General features: G+C 45.1%; 2 protein-coding genes across 2 annotated transcripts in view; both read right to left on the bottom strand.

Moving 5' to 3' along the window:
• The window catches only part of LOC100358478 (uncharacterized), a 285,002-nt gene extending 267,538 nt beyond the window's left edge, over window positions 1-17,464 (bottom strand). Inside the window, exons 1-12 of the mRNA XM_089328728.1 lie at window positions 17,388-17,464; window positions 16,789-16,913; window positions 11,302-11,390; window positions 8,921-8,970; window positions 8,227-8,394; window positions 5,542-5,694; window positions 5,012-5,212; window positions 2,753-2,907; window positions 2,502-2,670; window positions 2,152-2,248; window positions 1,238-1,350; window positions 629-754 (exon numbers count right to left, since the gene is read on the bottom strand). Coding sequence (XP_089184854.1) covers window positions 629-754; window positions 1,238-1,350; window positions 2,152-2,248; window positions 2,502-2,670; window positions 2,753-2,907; window positions 5,012-5,212; window positions 5,542-5,694; window positions 8,227-8,394; window positions 8,921-8,970; window positions 11,302-11,390; window positions 16,789-16,877 — 1,410 coding nt within the window. The 5' untranslated portion in view covers window positions 16,878-16,913; window positions 17,388-17,464. The remainder of the gene's footprint in view (window positions 1-628; window positions 755-1,237; window positions 1,351-2,151; window positions 2,249-2,501; window positions 2,671-2,752; window positions 2,908-5,011; window positions 5,213-5,541; window positions 5,695-8,226; window positions 8,395-8,920; window positions 8,971-11,301; window positions 11,391-16,788; window positions 16,914-17,387) is intronic.
• Window positions 17,465-17,574: 110 nt separating this feature from the next.
• Window positions 17,575-20,070, bottom strand: part of LOC149127640 (maltase-glucoamylase-like) — a 46,039-nt gene continuing 43,543 nt past the window's right edge. Inside the window, exon 19 of the mRNA XM_089329636.1 lies at window positions 17,575-18,590. Coding sequence (XP_089185762.1) covers window positions 18,476-18,590 — 115 coding nt within the window. The 3' untranslated portion in view covers window positions 17,575-18,475. The remainder of the gene's footprint in view (window positions 18,591-20,070) is intronic.

A 20,070-nucleotide genomic window follows, 5' to 3' on the forward strand; every position in this document is an offset into this window, starting at 1 on the left:
CATTAGAAGAACACTCATAAACCATAGAAAAGTTAGGTTGAATGAAATTAATTGTGGAGGGTTCCTCAGATCAACTCTGACCCCTGGGCTGTCCTGTTCGCAGGTGAAGGGCAGAGTTGGTTTCCACTGTCTTACCTGGACACCAGACACGGAATCCCTACACTCGACAGGCGGTTAGCTCTGAGCTGAAGGGGCCCTGCACAGCCCTGTGCGCAGAGGACAGGAACTGAGGACATACCTGCAGCTACAGAGAAGCACGCAGGGCCGTGACTCAAACTGAGTCCATTATTCTAATTAAGCAAAACTGCTGTTCACAGGATCGCTCATTTGTATGGAATCAAGGACTTTTCTACTGCATGTTTTTAAGTTGTGAAAAAGATGGAAGGAGGCAGAAAGAGTGTGGAGCCATCCCTGTCTCCCCCTGCTTCGGGAATCACCGGGATTCCTAGAACCCCACCTCTATACCTGCATTGTGTAGAGCCTGAGGTGCTGCGGCAGAGTACGACGTTGGATGAGAAAGCTGTTGTTTCTTTGTAAGACCACGTCAAACTCTCACAGAGGAATCCAGATACAGAGACCCCTGGGAGAGTGTGAGGTCCAGAACCAGGCCCCAGCACTGAGAACTTACATAGGGGATCTGGGCCGCCACCATGTCATCATACAGGTTGGCAATCTCCGTGTCATTCTCATAGCCATAGCGACACAGCTGGAAGCCCAGGGACCAGTAAGGCACCATCACAGGACGGCCAATCACCTGGGAAGTAGACAGAAGATATTAGTCCTCAAGAAATGGAAGCTGGATTAAAGGTCTGTATGAAGGAATAAGTATTTCTTCAGTGCTCCAAGCTACACAATCAACACACTGAAATCGAAAGAGAAACTGAGGAAATGCAGAGACACTAAGACACCTGGGAGAGAGCACTCCCTGCTACACACGAGCCCCTTCTGCAGGAATTATGGAAAATCTGGTTTTTCTCTGATTTCTGCAGATGGACTAGCTGACTTCTCGACTCCAGAAGCAAAATGCCTGGCCTAGTATGCAGGCTCCAGACCTTGCTGGCTGAGTGGCTTGTGCGAAAGGTAAGTAATTTTTCTCCCCATTGATTTCTTACCTGCAAATTGGAGCTAATTATAATGTCTGATCATAGTGGTTTTCTGAGGCTGAGAATTACTACGAAGAAATCTCCAAAAGGATATGGAATGGAATTTAAAGATAAATTTAAAATATTCCTCCTACCTCAGTGTACTGCTGAGTGACAAGCTCTGGTGTTGGCCCCAAGAACACATAGAAGTCCAGAACTCCCCCTGTGGTCCGGTAAGTCAGGGCGGGCGTGGGCTGGAACGTCACATCTGCAATACAGAAAATGCCAATCATGCTGGAATCCTTCAAGGTGAGCAATCGTCCCAGAAATCCACACCTTCTCCCTCCGCCTCTGCTCTCCATGCTGGAGAGAACTAAGAGCTGTTCCCACACAGAAGTGAAGCAGTTACGTGGGAGTCCACAGGGTCAGATCCATGGATTTGCACTCCTGGGTGTGTACTATTAACTTTTTTATATAGTCATTCTTCTATCTTAAAATTATTATAGCTTTTATTTAAGAATAATCTGATACTCACAAGAAGTTGAAAAAATAGTATTCAGAGTCCTTGTGTACACCTCATCAGCTTCCTCCAGTGATAACCTCTTACATGACAACTGGTATGTTCAAACCCAGGAAACTGCCCTTGATGAAATACCAGTAATTCCAGCACGGACCTAACTAACTGACACTAGTACTTATATTTATCTTTTTTCCATCCCCTGATGTTCCATTTCCTCTATACCATAAACATTTTTGCACATTTTTTTGCCCACCAACAAGTGATCTGACTCTCAGCTTCACTGCTAATTCACATTACCTGACTTCCACAATATTTGAAACTCAAGTTTTCTAACCTTGGTTACATAGTTTTTGCTAAAGTAAGAGTTAGATGAGGCCTTATTACTTGTTACTGAACTAAAAGAAGTAGAAGTAGAAATTATAAACAGATTAAGCACATCACTGCCTAAAAGAAGATAATTTTGAACAGGGTGTATTGAGTTGAAATATATTCTAAAGTTATGTAGAATTAACAGTGCACAGAAATGAGGGAGCCATGGCACAGGCTTACCCATGGCATTGCTGTTCAGCAGGAGCACTCCGTGGGCACTGCCATCCTCCTCCAGGCCCATGTAGTAGGGGTGCACACCATAGGAATTCATCTTGTACTAACAACCAGGACAGAGAGGCGGCACGAGTTAGGAGACGTTGTAGTTGAGAAAGAAACCCCGCAAATTCCCATGGGCCCAGTCTCCCTTGTGACTGATTAAACACAGGTGACCAGAGAGCCTGGGAACTACACCCCTGGTGGAGAAGCAGAAGAGGGGACCCAGCAGGTGGAGTCTGGCAGGGCACAGCACCGCGCGTGCACACCCAGCGCTGGCAGAGGGGCAGACACAGAACCCAGCGCTCCGTCCTTACCCCCGGGGGCTGGTCTCGGGAGAACATGCCCCACGTGTGCCAGTTCAGGTCTCTCCTGAAGGCCGTGTGCTCCGTCTCCCCAAAGCCGTACAGGTACGCGGAGGGCAGGCGGGTGGAGATGCGGATGAACAGGTCGTTGAACAGGAAGCCAAGCAGCTGAGAGTCCCAGCTGCAACACAGACAGGGGTTGGGAGCAGACACGGACCTCCCTCGGGGCCCCGAGCAGCTGGCTTTCCCAGGACAGCACTTACATGACAGCGCCTGTGCTCTTGCGGCGAATCACCACCCCGAATGGGTTCTCCCCAATGGAGACCTCGTAGAGCCGACTCTCAGGGCTGCTGGCTGGAACCCCGGGTAAGTTCAGAGGGACTGGGACCTCATACCGACTGTTGTTGGGGTCATAGATCTAGGCCAGAGGGAACAGGTGTTAGACAAGGGTGCAGGTGGGGGAATAAGTTTGGTGTGCCATCACACAGAGGGTGATTATAGTTGAGAATTTTTTGTGTGCAATTCATAAAAGACAGAAGAGAGAATTTTGAATGCTCTCATCACCAAGAAATGATACATGTCTGAGATGACAGCTAACTCAGGAATCATGACTTCATCAATACACATAATGTAAGTGTTCCAAAACATTACAGCACCCCATCAAAATATATAATTATTATGTCAATAAAAAGTGTTTTAAGCAAGGGTAGTTTGCTTTAAATCTATACCCATAGGAGAACATTGAGGTTTTGATAAAAGCTGGTTTTATATAAATATAAAATATTTATATTTTTGTCTTAAGATGGGATTAAATTAACATATCAGACAACAATGTCAGGTTCTATATTTCGAACTGTGTCTGTCATATCTCATTCTTGATGCATTTTTCCAGTAATACTCACTTGGACATCAGTGCTGATTTGGAAAATAATCTGAAATATGGATAGCTTCTATGAATTTATTAATTGATATTTATATGTGGGCATATGAGTATATGTGAATATTTGAAATCTTTTTAGGACTGAAACATATTCCTCCAACAACTACAAACATTTTTACTAAAATAATCATAAATGCCACTGCTAAAAATGGTATTTAAATTTGACTCACTGACTATCTATTTCTCTCTGCATGACACTGTCCTGAGCATTGGGTCTTAATAAGGTGGGCTAATACCTTAGAGAATCCACCTGCTATTGGGAAGTGAAAGAGAGGGATCTACAATGCCTGATGATGTGTGCGAATGTAGAATCACGAAAACATGCTTTGATATTACAAGAAAAGGAATGTCCAACATATCTCTATGAGAATGGCTTGGCACTATAGGAGAATTACAGCGTAAGTCTTAAAAGCTTTGTAGCCTTTAACCAGGCACAGAAATGAGAGCAAGTTTTCTGGTAAAGAAATAGCACACACAAAGGTACAGAGTATGAAAGTCGTCTCTGACATATGCAAACGTACATTGAGGAGAGCACCTGCATGGTCAGGACTGCAACAGACAGGAGAGAAGGCCACACACTCAGGCACGTGCATTCGTTTCAAACCCACTGGGCTCCTACCACACGCCCAGTCCACCACAAAGACACTAACGAAACACAGCATCATCCCAGCACAGAAGGGTCCAGGCTAACCCAGGCTGTGCAGAACCGCTCAGCCAGTGCCACGCTGGCCTGACCTCCTTCTCTGGCTCTCGTAACAAACACTTGAGTGCACGCAGCCGACAGGCTCTGTGTTAGATTTCAGAAGCACAAATACAAAGGGACAATTCCCTGTCCTTGTGAACCTTACAATTTAATAGAGAGATAGATGTAAGAACAATTGGTTCCTCCTTAATCCTTGGATGTAATTAAACAATGGAAGGAAAAAGAAATCCTTTGGTGACTATTTAACAGACACCTCAAATTCAGTGCCCAAAACTGGACTCATAAGATCATTTTACGACTCCCCATTTCAGTCACTGTCACTGTCATCAATGTACAGATGAGGTTAGAAACACGGCATGGTGGTTGTTCTTACTTCACTATGCCTCGTCACTACCTACAATCCCGCCTTGCCAACAACAAATGTGTCCACTGTTCGCCATTCCTGTCCTGCACCTGGTCCAGGCTGCATCCTCACTGAACCTTTTCTCTCCACACCCACCCTTGTTCACCCATTCATTTTCCTTAGAGTAACCTCTTCAAAATGCAAATTAGGGGTGCCAGCTCTGTGGTAGAGTAGGTTAAGGCTCCGCCTGTGACAAAAGCATCCCATATGGGCGTAGTCCTGGCTGCTCCACTTCCAATCCAGCTCCCTACCAATGACCTGGGAAAGCCTCTCAAGTAGACAAATAAATCTTTTTAAAAATGCAAACTTTGCTGTTCCAAGAATGCCTTTGCATTGCTCTTAGGATCAGGATGAGGATCTAGTCTGTCATCACATGCCTTAACTGAGAAAAGTAAACTTTTTGTAAGGTTCTGTAACCTTGCATACCAAAGAGTAATAGAACTGAAAACAATACCTGATGCAGACGCAGGGCTTACCTTAAACTGCAGCATTTCATTCTTGTGGTAGGTCACTTGCAGGCGCAGGGGGTTCACGGGTGTGGAAGGGAAGGCGTTGGCTTCAACAGAGGACTTTAGGGAGATGTCAGCAGTGGCTCCATCTGAGTGATACTGAACATTGCTGACCGAGTATAGATCATTGATGAAGTAGCAGAAAGGGACCCCAGGAGAAGCGGATTCCTGAAAAAGAAGGTCAGTGTTGGATCAGCGTGTGGTCCGGGAACTATCCAAGAGAAAGGGTCAGGAGAGGCGATGCATAGGGAGAGAGGGCCGCCCCATCACTCACTCATGCACACATCCTTTTCAAAGGCATAAACTTACACCTCGGTCTCCAAGGTTTATTAAATGCATGTCTCCCCACGTTGCCACTTACTCTTCACATCCAAACCGGGTCTCCTTGGAAGAGCTTTCTGAGGATTTTTAAGTAGTTACATAGGAACTGGGGCTATCTTCTTAAAGGTACAAAGCGGAGAGGTTTTAAGGCGTGATAGCACCACCCGCCTGGTTACCTCCCAGACACAGCCACGGGCAACGCAGTTGTCTGCAGAAACTCCCTGCTCATCAGGATAGCAGTCGATCTTTTCCTCATCCCTCGTCGTCAAGGTCCACTCCACCGTGTACGCTTCTCCCAGGACAAGCTCAATTTCTGTGATAACAGCCACCTGTGGTAATGGAAAGGCACAAGGACAGTCATCCACAGAACGTGAAGTAGACATCAGGCCAGATTCTCTGCCTTACAAGGAACACAAGATTGTGACTGAGGTGGAGAGCTGTAGGCACGCTGGATTGAAGGACGCAGGTGCACACATCTCCCTCTCTGTCAGAACCTTGTACGTCACAGTGTGGGAGAGTTAGGTCAAACGAAACCTGGAATGAACAGCCCTTTTCTTTCCTACCCTGACTCCTCTTTCCCCTCGTGATGTAGTCAGAAATTCACTCTCCTGCAGGCCAAGTTGAGCTGAGTCCTACTCCCTTCTCCTCAAACCAGTGCGCAGCCATGAGAATCACATGACCTGGGTTCTCCCCCCCTTTCTTCTGTGACATTGTTTCCATTCTTTGGGTCTCAGTTTAGCCAACTGTCAAATTGATGAAATGGCAAAGTCTTTACCTTTCCTTCCATTTCCAACGTCCAGCCTCTTATTTCTCCAAGCCTAGAAGCTCAGAACTGGAAACTGGACTCAGAACCCACGCACTGGTTCAAATACTTACTATTCTTCTAATATAATAGTCTGTCTTTCTTATAGTTTTCTCCCCAGTAAATAGCACTTTTCACAGCTGAAATCCTCAATTTCTTGAGCTTTCTGATGTTTATCATCCTTCTCAGCCTCCCAATCTGAATCATCTTGCACTTCTCTTTCCCACTTATCTCTGATCTCAACAGCCGATGTCCGACAATGGCACAGCCTCGATTCGCGCATCGAAAGGGGACCCTCTGAGAAGAAATGGGGTATGAGTTCCTCTGGGGGCCTCAGGGTCTCCAGAATCTGACCGCAAGTTTCTTGTTCAAATTGAGCTCCTTACAAAGGTGAATACTAGCTATGCAGGTTACACAAAACTCACACAATAACGATATAAGGCCACTCTCAGTCCTTGGATTTAGTTATCTTGATATCCCAGAAATCTTCCCAGTATTAATACCCCTTCTGGGAAAATTCGCTCATTTGTAGAAAACATTGTTGGTTGCCTGCCCCATATAATATGTTCTTTCCTTGCTCACTATTTCACTTTACAAATCTCAAGTGCCAATCAGGATCTCATTTTTTCTGTCGAAGCTAAGTGGCTGTAATCATTAAGAGGTAAGTTCAGGCCCCCTGAGCACTGTTGGCCAATGGTTTTCTTATTGATTAATGGTGTGACAGTGGTACAGTGACAGGAACCAAGCGGCCACTTCAAATCCCAAGAGGGAAAAAAAAAAGCCCTCAACCCTGACAACACTGAGCCACAGGGTCAATGTCAGCAACTTCCTACCTCCTAAAGCTGTCATTACAGAAAGGAAAAGCAAAGCACAGTTCGCTTCACTTAGCAGTTAGAGTTTAAGGTTCTCCTCGGCTTTGGTTGCACAGTTAAGCACAAGTCACCACTTCCTATACGTGGGTTTGAGTCCCTGCCTCCTTTACTGTGCTTTCACACATAAACTGTCTCCTCACTGCCTACTTTCCAATAACAACAGTGGTCATCTTCAGTGTATACAAATTGACTTATTTGATGGACACCTATTGCATTTGCCTTCCCTTATACATCTTCTAAATATCTTGTATTTTGCCATACACATAACCAGCCATATACTACTGGGTTTGTGACTTCATACTGTAGGTATCCTTGATATGTGTTATCAGGATAAAAATGTCAAATGTCATCCATATGTCACAATAATAAGATACAACTGACTTATTTTCCTCAAATTTAGAAGCTTACTCACAAACCATGTGGACCCAGGACTCCTGATACTGGGTTCCTAGAGTACCTGTATTATCTGGGGAAAGTTTCCTCCTAATGATTTCTGACTGCAAGCAGTTCAAGTCTCATGATACCCAGTGAAAAAGTACTTTATTACCATCACCTAACGAAATAATTATCCACGTGACAGGATTAGCAAATTCCTTTTCTTAAATTATTTCTTAAAATGTACATATCGCAGTGAGAGTCATATGTCTCATATCTCAGTACAGTTTCTAAAACAGGCATTTCAGAATTCTAATTCATGGCATTCCTATCTCCACCCGTTATGTCTCCAGCATCGGCCAGCAGAGTTCAGGCCCACTTTCCCTCTACTCCTGTCCCCCACACTCCTAACCCTGCCCTTCTGTATCCGTTTCTGGTTCTTTGAAGTCAGAGACAGCAGCACACTGCGGGGCAAGGGTGGGGCTGGAACTGAAAGCCCCATTCCTCGGCAGGTGCCTGTGTCACTCTAGCTCTGGCCACTGCCTTGTCCATCTTCTTCCCAGACCTCTCATCTTGCTCCCCCAGGCCTCAGCATATGCACTGCTCCTTCAGAAACGCATGCAGCTTTGGCAAACAGGAACGCCATGATGCTACAAATAATATTTTTACTTTGATTTTTAATTAGTTTTTAACAGATTCCATGTGATTTGTAGATACAATTCTAAGAACATAATGATACTCCCTTCCTTCCATCCACCCTCCCCTATTACAAATTATTTTTGAAAAACCACATCAACAAGATGGATTTTTACCTTCAGGTTATAATCGTAAGTGACTTTAGGAGACATCTGACTTAGAACACCATTGTGTGTCACTGTAACATTGTTAGGTCTCTGTGTCCCAAGGATTTTAATCTCTTTAAATGCTAAATTATTGGGGTCCTTATAGGTTGATTGTGAGATCTTCACATCCAAGCGGTTCTGCAGAACAATCAAGGACATTTAAGCACAAACGTTTGCTGTCACACACAGATTCTCAAGTCATTCCAGTGTTCCACACTCCCCACTGCTCTTGGCATCTCCTCTCTTTCTCTACTGACATGTGATTAAGGAGCAGAACTCATTTTAATAACCTCAGAATAAAAAAAATCAAAAATACATATCTTTTACTAAATAAAAGTTTAAAAAAATACTATAATCGATTATATTTATCATGTTCTTTTAATTTACTACTAGTAATTAGAAATAAATCTGACTATTGATTTTAAAAAAACTTTTTTTTAGAAAAACTTCTCATAGGACTCGCTGGCTGCTTTGATTTTTGCACTCCTATTGCCTCCTTTGGACAACATGGATGATTCAATTTTGGGGAGCTAAGTCATAAATGGAAATGTCCTCAATTATCTAAGTTCATGTGAATTTTTAAGTATAATTGTATGCCTACATAAGCATGTATGTACTAACAGAAAAAAACAATACTTAGGATTCATAAAAATTGGCTACTCACTTGGGTGACAGAAAACTCACATAAAAGATAAACATTGTTGGTCACAGTATCTGAAAGGGAGAGAAAGACAAATCAGTCTGGCCTGTCCATCACAGAAACAAATTTCCGCCTGCCTCACCATCAAGCTGCATCTCATGTCACAACTGGCAGCATTTATTTGTTTTTATGAATGAATTGTATCCATCCGTGGGTGGATGTTATTTTTGTATCTTAGATAGTGAACAATGCTACAATGAACATGGAGGTGCAGGTGCATCTTCAAGACATTGATTTCATTCCCTTTGGGTACATGCCAAGAAGAAGGATTGTTGACTGGATGTGGTAGACCTATTTTTGATTTCTTAAGAAACCTCCATTCTGTTTTCCACAATGACCGAGCCAATTTACGTTCCCATCAAGGGGGTGCAAATGTTTCCTACTCTACACAACCTCGCCAACATTTATTATCTCTTGTCTTTTTCATAATAGCCATCCCAATATGTGTTAGGTGACATCTCCTTGTGCGTTGTTACTTGTTTACACTGAATATATCTTTATGGATCAGTTGGCCATGGGATGGTCTTCTTTGGGAAAACATTTCTGTGGGTGATTTGCCCATTTTTATTGGGTTATTTGGGGGGGGGTTCTGCCACTGAGTTGTGTAAGTTCTTTCTTTTATAATTTTTGTACCAATCCCTTCTCACATACAAGTGTAAGGCTGGGAAACGCTTTCTCCCATTCTGCAGTTTGGCTTTTCACACTGTTGATCTGATCTTCTGATGTGCAGCACCTTCTCTGTCTTATGTGGCATTGCTTGTTTATTTCTGCTTTCACTGCCTGTTTGGGAGTCACATCTGAAAAATCACTGCTGTGGCTGGCTCTTGGCCCTGCAGGTCACCACATTGTTGGCCACCCTGACCTCGCACATCAGAGTGCTGGCTTGAATCCCAGCTACTGTGCTTCTGCTCCAGCTTCCTGCTAAAGTGTCTGTGAAGCAATGGGGAACCACCCATAGTGCTGGGTCCATGCTGCCCACATGGGAGACCAGGATCAAGTTCCTGACTCCTGGCTTTGTCCTGGCACAGACCTGGCTGTTGCAGCCATTTGGGTATGAAATCAGTAGTTGAAAGATCTTAGTCTTCCCCCACCCCCATCACTCTTTCAAATAAATAACTATTTTAGAAAATAATAAAATAAAAATCATTGCCAAGACCTATGACAAGGAGCTTTTCCCTTAGTTTCTTCTAAGAGTTTTACCATATTGTCACTTACACTTAAGTTTTTAATTCCTTTTTATAATAACGAAGATACAGAAGCAATGTGTCTGTCAACAGGTCATTGGATAAAGAAATTGTGATATGTGTAAGATATTATTCAGCCATAAAAAGAAGGGATGTTATTTTCAATAACAGTGTTGAATCTGAGTATTATTCTAAGAAAATAAGCCAAACACAGAAAGACAAATACAACATAATCTCATTTATATGTGGGGTTAAAAAAAATTGAACTCATGGGAGTACAGGGGTTGTGGTTGCAGTGACTAGGGGTAGAGGAAGTGGGGAGATGATGGTCAAAGCACACAGACTTTCAGTTGTAAGATGACCAAATTATAAGGATCTCCTGTGCATAAGGGGCATATCAATTTGATTTTGATAACTGTTATATTTGTTTACATGTATCAAAACACGCATTGTATATAGGGAACATATCCAATCTTTATTTGATAAGTAAATATTTTTCATTTACTTAAAACCAGTTGAAGGTTTTTTTCAAACAACATCTTGAGAATAACAAGATTATGGACAGAATCCTCAAGACCAAGCCACTGCTTTTGTGTCTCCATTCTACTGCAACCTGGAAACGATTCCCCATCAAGTGCTCTTAAGCCATGTACCTCAAGCTATTTTCTAAGCTAGAGCACTAAAAAAAATTGTTAGGAGACCAGAGTCAGAAAACATTTACTAAAACATATTTTTAGAAATATACAAACTAGAATAGTATGTGTTTCATAGCAGCAACAATTATCCATAGTTATTTTTGGAGAAAAGATAGCTATACACTGAATTACAGGAATAATTTTAAAAATATATCTTCCAGGCACCCAGTGACAACAAAATGAGAATCCATGTGTGTATATGTGTGTGTGTGTTACTGTGTGTGTGTGTGTGTGTGTGTGACCGGCCAATGGAGAGAACGGCAGCAAGAACACAAAAAAAGTTTTCCTCCTGTTTATGGTTCACCACTGCCCCTGAATTGTGCAATCTGAGATAAAATTCTTCTCTCAAGTGCCCTCTGCTATTGTGCCTGCTGTGACTTCTCCACGGCTGAGGGCCTGTAGCAGCAAAGGCCCATAATGCAAAGACGCAGGACTGGAAACAGCGACTTTATCATGACATGCTCACCTCTGGTGTCTCCATCATCCCAGAAGAGTTCACCTTTCGCTTCTTTGTTCTCATCCAGGGCAATGATAAGACCAAGAGGGTTCTGCCGACTGTGGGAAACAATATTTTGTAAGAGACAAAGACTGAGGCCTCAGAGAATTTTTCAAATGAACTGGAGATGTCTCCTTTGAGTTTCAAAGGGTCCCAGCTACCAGCAACAGACGGCTCTTATTTTGGCACAAAGGCAAGATCAGCAGGCACGTCTTTCTCTGCTGTCAGTAATGCCGCAGGAGATAGAAATATCCCAAACATTAGCAACAAACTCTATGTAGGAGGCAAAAGTTGAAGCACCAGAATCGCTGCCATTACAACTGAAGCTGCTGCCGCCACTGTTGTTTAGACTCCAGACGATTAGGACAGTGAGGCATCCTAGCTGATCACTGGCTCGGATCCCTCCGGAGATGAACTGCGGAAGTGCCCTCTGCCGTGACAGACATTCACTCCCCTGCCTAAGAATCGTTTTTATTCGGGAAGCAATCACATACAAGAAAGTCTGTCTCTACACGGTCAACTTTCCTTATTTGGTTTTTTATTATTAATTTATTTGGAAAGAAAGATCCTAGGTATCTACTTTATAACTTAGAATAAGGACCACAAACCACACGGTAAAAAATGATGAAACGGAGGACATCAGAGAAATAGAGAGGGAGAGAAAGGAATCTCCATTACATTTCTCCTCTATACCGACCCCCAATTCCCAGCTCCTCCTCGGTCCCTAGTGTATTACTTCCAGTTCAGCCTTTCACTGGGCAAGTCAGGTTCCGCTAACAACAAAATCGTCTGCTTTCTTTTAACAGGCATGTATTCAGTGGTTGTCATTGCTAGGAAGTACAAAAGATACAAAGATAGATAGATGGATAGATGATAGATTGATAGATAGATAGATAGATAGATAGATAGAAAGATTCCTCCTGACCTTAATGACCTTTAATATTATGAGAGTACCCCATTCACCAACTAATCAAGACAGAAAATGAAAAGGAACAAAAGTAATTATTCCATAGAAGCCTACAGTGGGGCCAGCATTATGGCACAGCAGGTGAAGCCACCACCTGTGATGCTGGATCCCATATCAGAGCAGCAGTTCAAGTCCCAGCTGCTCCACTTCTGAATCAGCTCCTTGTTAATTGATAATCTTACAATATTGGGTATCCCTGTCCAATTATTTGCCCTTTCTGCATCTTGGTTGTTTTATAATTTCATGGTACATTTATGCCCCTAAAAGTATTTTTTTCAAAAGATTGGGAGTTCTCCAGAGACTGGTAACATGTCTTTTCTTAACCTCACTTAGGAGTATCATCTTTTATAATTGTAACATTTTACAATTGTACACTTTTATAATTGTAGGCTTTTTATAATATGCCTAAGTACAAGGCCAGTTGGCTTTTTCTCTCTTTGTTAAGCTTCAGGCTGTTCTGCACATCGATATGAAATGTCCAAAATGAAAATCTTGACTCATTGCCCTCCTGCTTGAAGCGTGAATGAATCCTTTCATTCAAAGAGTGTTCAAGGACAACTAAAGTCTGTGACAGGTTACCTTAATAACTGTGTCTCCCGTAACACCTCTCTCTCGCTCTCCCTCTCTATCCATCTATCTACCTATCTGTATTATTAGCCTCATTCAAAGATACCTATATATTTTATTGCATTTGAGCTTTTGTACTTAATATTCTTTCCAAATTTGTTCGTGCAGTGCATTTTTAATAATCCAAATTAAACCCAGATTTCACCTGATGGCATCTTCCCTAAATTTTGTCTGAATTAGTCTACAAATGGAATATAGTCCCCATTTAAGTCCCAATTGCTGCTCCTCCGCACGCGGAGGAGCCGCACCGGACCGGGCGCTTGTTGTTCCCTTTTTTTACAAGTCCTTTCTATAGTAAAGTAAGAATAAGTAAACAGCAAACTCCCAAAGCAAGAATGAGTAGAGAGAAATGAGAAAGAACGAAGTAACGAACTTCCCCGCGAACTCTCCAACGCACTCTCCAACCAACCCACACCACCATGCCGTCTCTCTCCTCCTATATAGTCCTCCTCCGCCAATCCCAGCTTGGCTGCCCACACGCCGAGCACGCCGCTCTCCTCCAATCAGGAGCGGCTCCTGCAGCTTGTCAAGTTGGTGAGAGGCAGCTGGGTAGAAGCTGTTTACTCCTCTCCCAGCGCCATATTGTGGGAGAGCAGATGCATAGAATAAGTCTTAATTCCAGTAACTTAGTCCAGTCCGGATTGCTCCCCACAGATCCCCCTTTCTTTTTATTTTTGGCGTTGATACGCGCCTGTCTTCGGTGTCCCGCGGCACACACTCTGCTCTACTTGCTAGAGTTGCCACAGGCTCTTACAAGTCCTATCAATCAGGCAAAACCGAATCCGGGTCCTCTCTTCGCCACGTTGTGAGGAGGTTTTTAGGCGCTGATGCGTGCCTGTGTTCGGTGCCCTGCAGCGCATGCTCTGGTCGAGCCTGCAGGGGCTTACAAGCCCTATCAGGCAAACCGAATCCAAGCCTTCTCATTGCCGTATTGTGGGGGAGACTTATTAGTGTTGGTTCGTGCCTATCTTCGGTGACCTGCAGCTCATACTCTGGTCGAGCTGCTTGCTGGTGCTTACCGCCTTAATTAGGCAGACCGAATCCAAGCTTTCTCATTGTTGTATTGTGGGGAAGCCTTACTGATGTTAATTCGTGCCTGTCTTCGGTGACCTGCGGTGCATAAGCTGCTAGCTGCCTGCAGGTGCTCATCGCCTCACTTAATCGGGCAGACCGAATCCAAGCCTTCTAATTGCCATGTTGAGGGGAGGCCTTTCTATTTCTCTATTTCTCTATCTCCGGGCATTCCTATTTCTCCCATTCCACTTCTATCTTCCAGCATTCCTATTTCTCTCACTTTACTTCTAAAACTTCTGTTTCTCTTATCCCTGCAGCTTCCCGGTGCCCGCCCCGAGGCTACTTCTCGGCGGCTTCCCAGCTGTGAGCCGCTTCAGCCCGCATCTCTCTCATCTGTGCGGCTCGGCTTTGCGCGGCTTGGCTTCGCGCACTCTGCGGTCTCCACGCCCTTCGCGTCTGCACCACGGCCTCGCGCCAGCCCCGTTCCCTATCTATTCACGCCCCGTGCTCTCTCTGCACGCGGCGGCTTCCACGAGTAACACAGCGTAGCTTACGTGTCCGCCACTAGCATTCAATCTAAGTTCCCCGGGCTAGCCTGGCGAATTCAACCCAGCATACGTCTCCGCCCCACGGTTTGGCTTCCCGTCCTTTGCTCCCCGGGCTAATCAGACGGATCCCAATCTGGCTTACGTTTCAGCTTCTGGTTTCAACTTTTCGCCCCCTATTCCCGGGCTAACTTGAGAATCCCAAAGTGGCTTTCGTGTCCGCCTTGGCCTGCCCCCCACGGCTTCAATTTCCCTAACATTTTTCTCTACCCGGTATGTTTCCCCAAACTTTCCTCCAACGATATTCCTCCCTCATTTCTCCTGGCCTCTCCCCACAGTCCGCGTCCGAGTCTGTTTGTTCTAGCGTTCACTTTCGCTTTCGACCTTAGAGATTTCTCCCAGCTTCCCCCGTAGTCCGTATCTGAGTCTATGCCTAGGCTTTCAATAGCTTCTTCCAGCACCCTTTTCGTCCGGCTTTTCCCTAGGCTGTTTGCTAGTCTCTCTCTCCGGTAATTTTCCCATTTCTTCCCATTTCTTCCCTCCTAAGTTTGCTATCCGTCCTAGGTTTCCTATCCGAGTCAGGTTTCCTATCCGAGTCACGGCACCATTATGTCGCTCCCCCTCTTCGTGGAGGAACGACACTGAACCCTGCCTAGGCTTCATATCCGAGTCACGGCACCATTATGTCGCTCCCCCTCTTCGTGGAGGAGCAACACAGGACCCTGCGCTGTTCTTTCGTCTGCTCGGCCCTCCCCGGGTTTGCTGCTGGTTCTTCCCGGGTTGGCTACTATCCCTTCCACCTCCGTGGAAGGGCAGTTCCCCCTGGCCGCATTCCCCACTTCCGCAGGGGAACGGCACACCGCCGGCCGGCTTTCTCGGGGGGCTGCACAGGTGTTCCCTCAGATGTTCCCCTTAAATGTTCCTGGTGCATGCCGTCTCTCTCCTCCTTTATAGTCCTCCTCCGCCAATCCTAACTCGGCTGCCCACACGCCGAGCACGCCGCTCTCCTCCAATCAGGAGCGGCTCCTGCAGCTTGTCAAGTTGGTGAGAGGCAGCTGGGTAGAAGCTGTTTACTCCTCTCCCAGCACCATATTGTGGGAGAGCAGATGCATAGAATAAGTCTTAATTCCAGTAACTTAGTCCAGTCCGGATTGCTCCCCACACCCAATAATTTACACTTTAATAAAAATGTTTAAATATCCTAAAGTGGACCCAAACTCCCTGGATATACAAACGGGTGAGTGAAGAGCAGACAGCCAGGGGTGGACGTCCTGGCCAAGGCAGGTGCAATGATCAAGGCACGTGGCCTACCCCAAATTACGAGGTTTCCAAGATATGGGACGTTCAGTGCTGAAACTACCGTAACTCCAAGCAAACCAAGACTGGCCACCTAGCCGTCAGTTAGCTTTGAGGAGAAATTCAAAGGTTTAAGAAAAGACAGGGATGAAGGTCTTTCAAAATCCGTGTGGGTGCTGTTCCAGGTCAGCAGCCCCTCAAGAAGAGTCTGAGGAAGATCCAAGGACAGTTTGACGACTGCACACACAGACACATACACACATACACACATACATATGCACACAGAGACACACACACATACAAAGACACATACACACAGACACATACACACATACATATGCACACAGAGACACACACACAAAGACAAACACACATACACACAGACACATACACACATGCAGACACATACATACAAAGACACATACACACATATGCACACAGAGACACACACATACAAGACACATACACAGAGACACATACACACATGTAGACACACACATGCAGATACATACGCAGACACATATACACATACATACAGACACACACATACAAAGACACATACACGCATACATACACACACATGCAGACACATACACGCAGACACAGAGACAGACACATACACACATACAGACATACACACATGTAAACACAGAGACATATACATACACAGACAGACACATACACACATGCAGACACACACGTGCAGACACAGAGACATATACATACACACAGACAGACACATACACACATGCAGACACACACACACAGAGACACAGAGACACATACATACACACACATGCAGACACATACATACACACAGACACACACAAACACACATACACACACAGATACACACACAGACACATACACACGTGCAGACACACACACACGCAGACACACCAGCACCCTTCCTCCCATGCTCCTCATGACCTGCAACACGCTCTGATCACACCTGGGAACACAATGACCAGCGTTGCCAGCTTCCCCTTACAGACCTCCCGGCCGTACCTGGCCGCAGTGGTTGTATTGGGCTGCTGCGTGGGGAAGACGTAGCCTCCTCGGAGGTGAAGTCCGATTTTGTCTCCAGGAAGTTCCATCTCAACTCGTTCCTTCCTCCATCCCACTTGACCCCCCTGAGGCACACAGACAAATGCAACAATTGAGCTGACAGCACAGGGGCCTTCACCGACGACCTCTCGCAGGTGCTCCCTTTCCCACTCGGCTGAAGCACTCCTCCCCAGGCAGCCAAAGCAAGGGCAAGCAGCAGGCAGCTGGGGGTGTGAAAGCATCGATGCGCGCTGTGGCTACCCGCTGTGCGTGACGTGACGGTCCTAAAGGAGCCATCGATACCCGGCCAAGCTCAAAGCATCCTTCAGCCCTCCAATGTTTACTCGTGAGATACCACTCCAGTCCTTATCTTATTGCTGATAAGCTGATTTTTTTCAAATTTCATCGTGCCTACTGTTAAATGACTTAGGCTGACTTTATACGGAAAATCTTACAGAAGTATTTCAATGTGGATGGATACTGTTCTCTCTAGGAAAATATCTTGTCTAGGCAGCTTCAAGCTACGGTCTTGGGAGTTGACGAGAAGCCCAAGTACTTACAGTCTCATAGTCATACCAGACGGCATCAGGCACATATGCTACCACTTTCTCTGCGCCCTGAAATTAAAAGAAAATACTGTCCTCATGACTCAGCCTCTCAGGAAAACAAAATGGATTTCTCAACATGCCTTAGAGAACTTATTTTTTATGTAACTATATTGCTTTTTTTTGCATCTTTCCAAGTCTCTTTTTTTATTGGCAAAACGAGGATGGCAGTGCAGTGATTGAATTAGACACTCTTCAGCACGCAGGATGTCTGGCACACGGCCAGTGCTCAGGAAATGACTGTTTTTAATTCAGCCACAGGAGACAACGTCCTGCGATCACTCGCGCACTCCACACCCAGCTCCTCCACGGCGTCAGCACCATGCGTCCCAAGTGCACGTGGCAGTGCCAAGCCAGTAGGCCAGAGGGAGGTGTTGCCATTGAGAGAAGAGTGTTTTGTTGTTGCTGTTGTTGTTTGTTTTTGAGACGCAGAGAAAGAGAGAGAGGAGAAGAAGAGGCTAGAGAGAGAGCGAACACCCCTCTGGTGGTTTACTCCCCAAATGCCCTAAATAGGCAGGGCAGGGCCTGGGCTGAGGGCAGGGGAACACAACTACTTGACATCACCGCTTCCTCCCAGTGTCTGGGTTAGCAAGGAGCTGGAGTCAGGAGCCAGAGGCAGGAATCAAACCCACATACTCAGATGACGGACACGGTGCCTCACCCAGCATCTTAAAGGCTAGGCTAATGCCTGGCCCCTCTAGGGGAACTTATTCACCACACATCTTGCTGTGTCAGGCTGACTGCTAGTGCTGAGTCACTACTCCAATCTTCATCTGCGTCAGGAAGCAGTCATGAACTGCTCTGAGAACCTGGCCACACACGGGATCATGTCTAAATATAGAGTCGCCAGTATGTGTTTTACCCCAGTTGGGAGCTCTGTCAAAAGCAAAAACCTTCTAGAGAGGAATATGTGTAGATATCAGATAATCATCTTCCCAAGACCCCAGCACACGCTTTTCAAGGCTGCTTCAGCTACGGACGTTGGAAACTAGTCTGGGATAAGGAGCAGAGGAGTCTGGGGGCCGTGAGGAACAGACGCAAGGTCACCGGCGTGTCTCCGTGGAAACACTTGCCTCTTCCAGAACTGGAGTGATGAGGAGGCCTGGCCCCCACAAAAACTGTTGGTACACATCCCAAGTGTTGTTGTCCCCGTAGAACCTGGAGACCAGAGAGAAGGTTCACGGAGACATGGGTCAGGCTCCTGGAAGCCTCCCCACAACCTGTCACAATTCATCCTGCTCCCCAATTACTCTGTGCCCCTCTCTCCACACCCCCCCGCCAGCCCCCCAGACAAGTCCACTTCCCCAGCCCAGCATCCCTCCTGTTCTCCCCCTGGAGAAGCTCCTATTCCAGTGTTGATGGTAGGTGGGTTCTAGGCTGTAACTCAGTCTGCCCTATTTCCTTTTATTTAAAAAATGTAAAATAATAAATTTTAGAACTCTACCAACTTTAACTATCAACTATATATTAGTTCCTACATACATACACACATATACATCTATTTATACAGATATATACATATGTTATACATATACATACATATTTTATATATAGAACTGGTTTGAGATATATATAATTATATATATCTGCAAAATTTTACTCATTGTCTTTTAGGATATCTGTGTTTTAAAGGGAAATTCAAAAAGATGGCAAAAATTCTCCCTAAGAATGAATACCTAATAAAGCAGATCTGAGGGCACTTCAAAATATCAATGGCAAATTGGATTAAAAGGTTTACTTGGGGGCCATCAGTTTGAAATATGTAACGTGCATTTCATTTTCCGTGACTTTTTGAAGACCCCTTTTATGAGCCTGAAGGTCTCATGTGCACACACATGGGCGTTAACTGCATTTGACAAGGAGAGGCTCCTACACACCCTGCTTACAAGTTAAATTAGGGATGCAGGGCTGGCACTGTGGCTTAGCGGATGAAGCCGCCACCTGCAGTCCTGCAGTGCCGGCATCCTGTATGGGTGCCGGTTCAAGTCCCGGCTGCTCCACCTCTGATCCAGCTCTCTGCTATGGCCTGGGAAAGCAGGGGAGATGCCTTACTGATTGGGCCCCCACACCCGTGTGGGACACCTGGAAGAGGCTTCTGTCTTCGAATTGGCTGCAGCTCCAGCCATTGCGGCCATCTGGGGAGTGAACCGCAGATGGAAGACCTCTCCCTCTCTCTGCCTCTGCCTCTGTAACTCTTTCAAATATATAAATAAATAACTCTAAATAAATAAATAAATAAGAGATGCCTCTTGACTGAAAAATTAGAACTCTAGAACTGTAGAATTCCTTTATAATATTCTTATTGGGTGCAAATGGCAAGCTTGTTCCTTGAGCTGGAACACAGTCCTGGCATCACGGTGCATTACAGGAGAGAACACCCCAGTCAAGCTACCAACTCCCTTAAAGACTGGAGAAATTAAAGGGGGAGGAATTTAAATGATTTGTCTAAGAAATGGAGTTAGTTAGTGGTAGAAAAAGCCATGAGTCCTGTGACTTTCAATCACATTCTCTCCCCAAAGGGGACAGAAAATAACACTTATATCTACATGTAAGTATATATCCCTAATACCCGCCTCGAATAATATGGAAGCACCAATAGCCTTAAAATATAACATATGAATAATTGCTTGCATGCTTG

This window comes from Oryctolagus cuniculus, chromosome 3 (genome assembly GCF_051225735.1).
Source record: "Oryctolagus cuniculus isolate XC-2025 breed Fujian yellow rabbit chromosome 3, ASM5122573v1, whole genome shotgun sequence".
Classification (NCBI taxonomy): Eukaryota; Metazoa; Chordata; class Mammalia; order Lagomorpha; family Leporidae; genus Oryctolagus; species Oryctolagus cuniculus.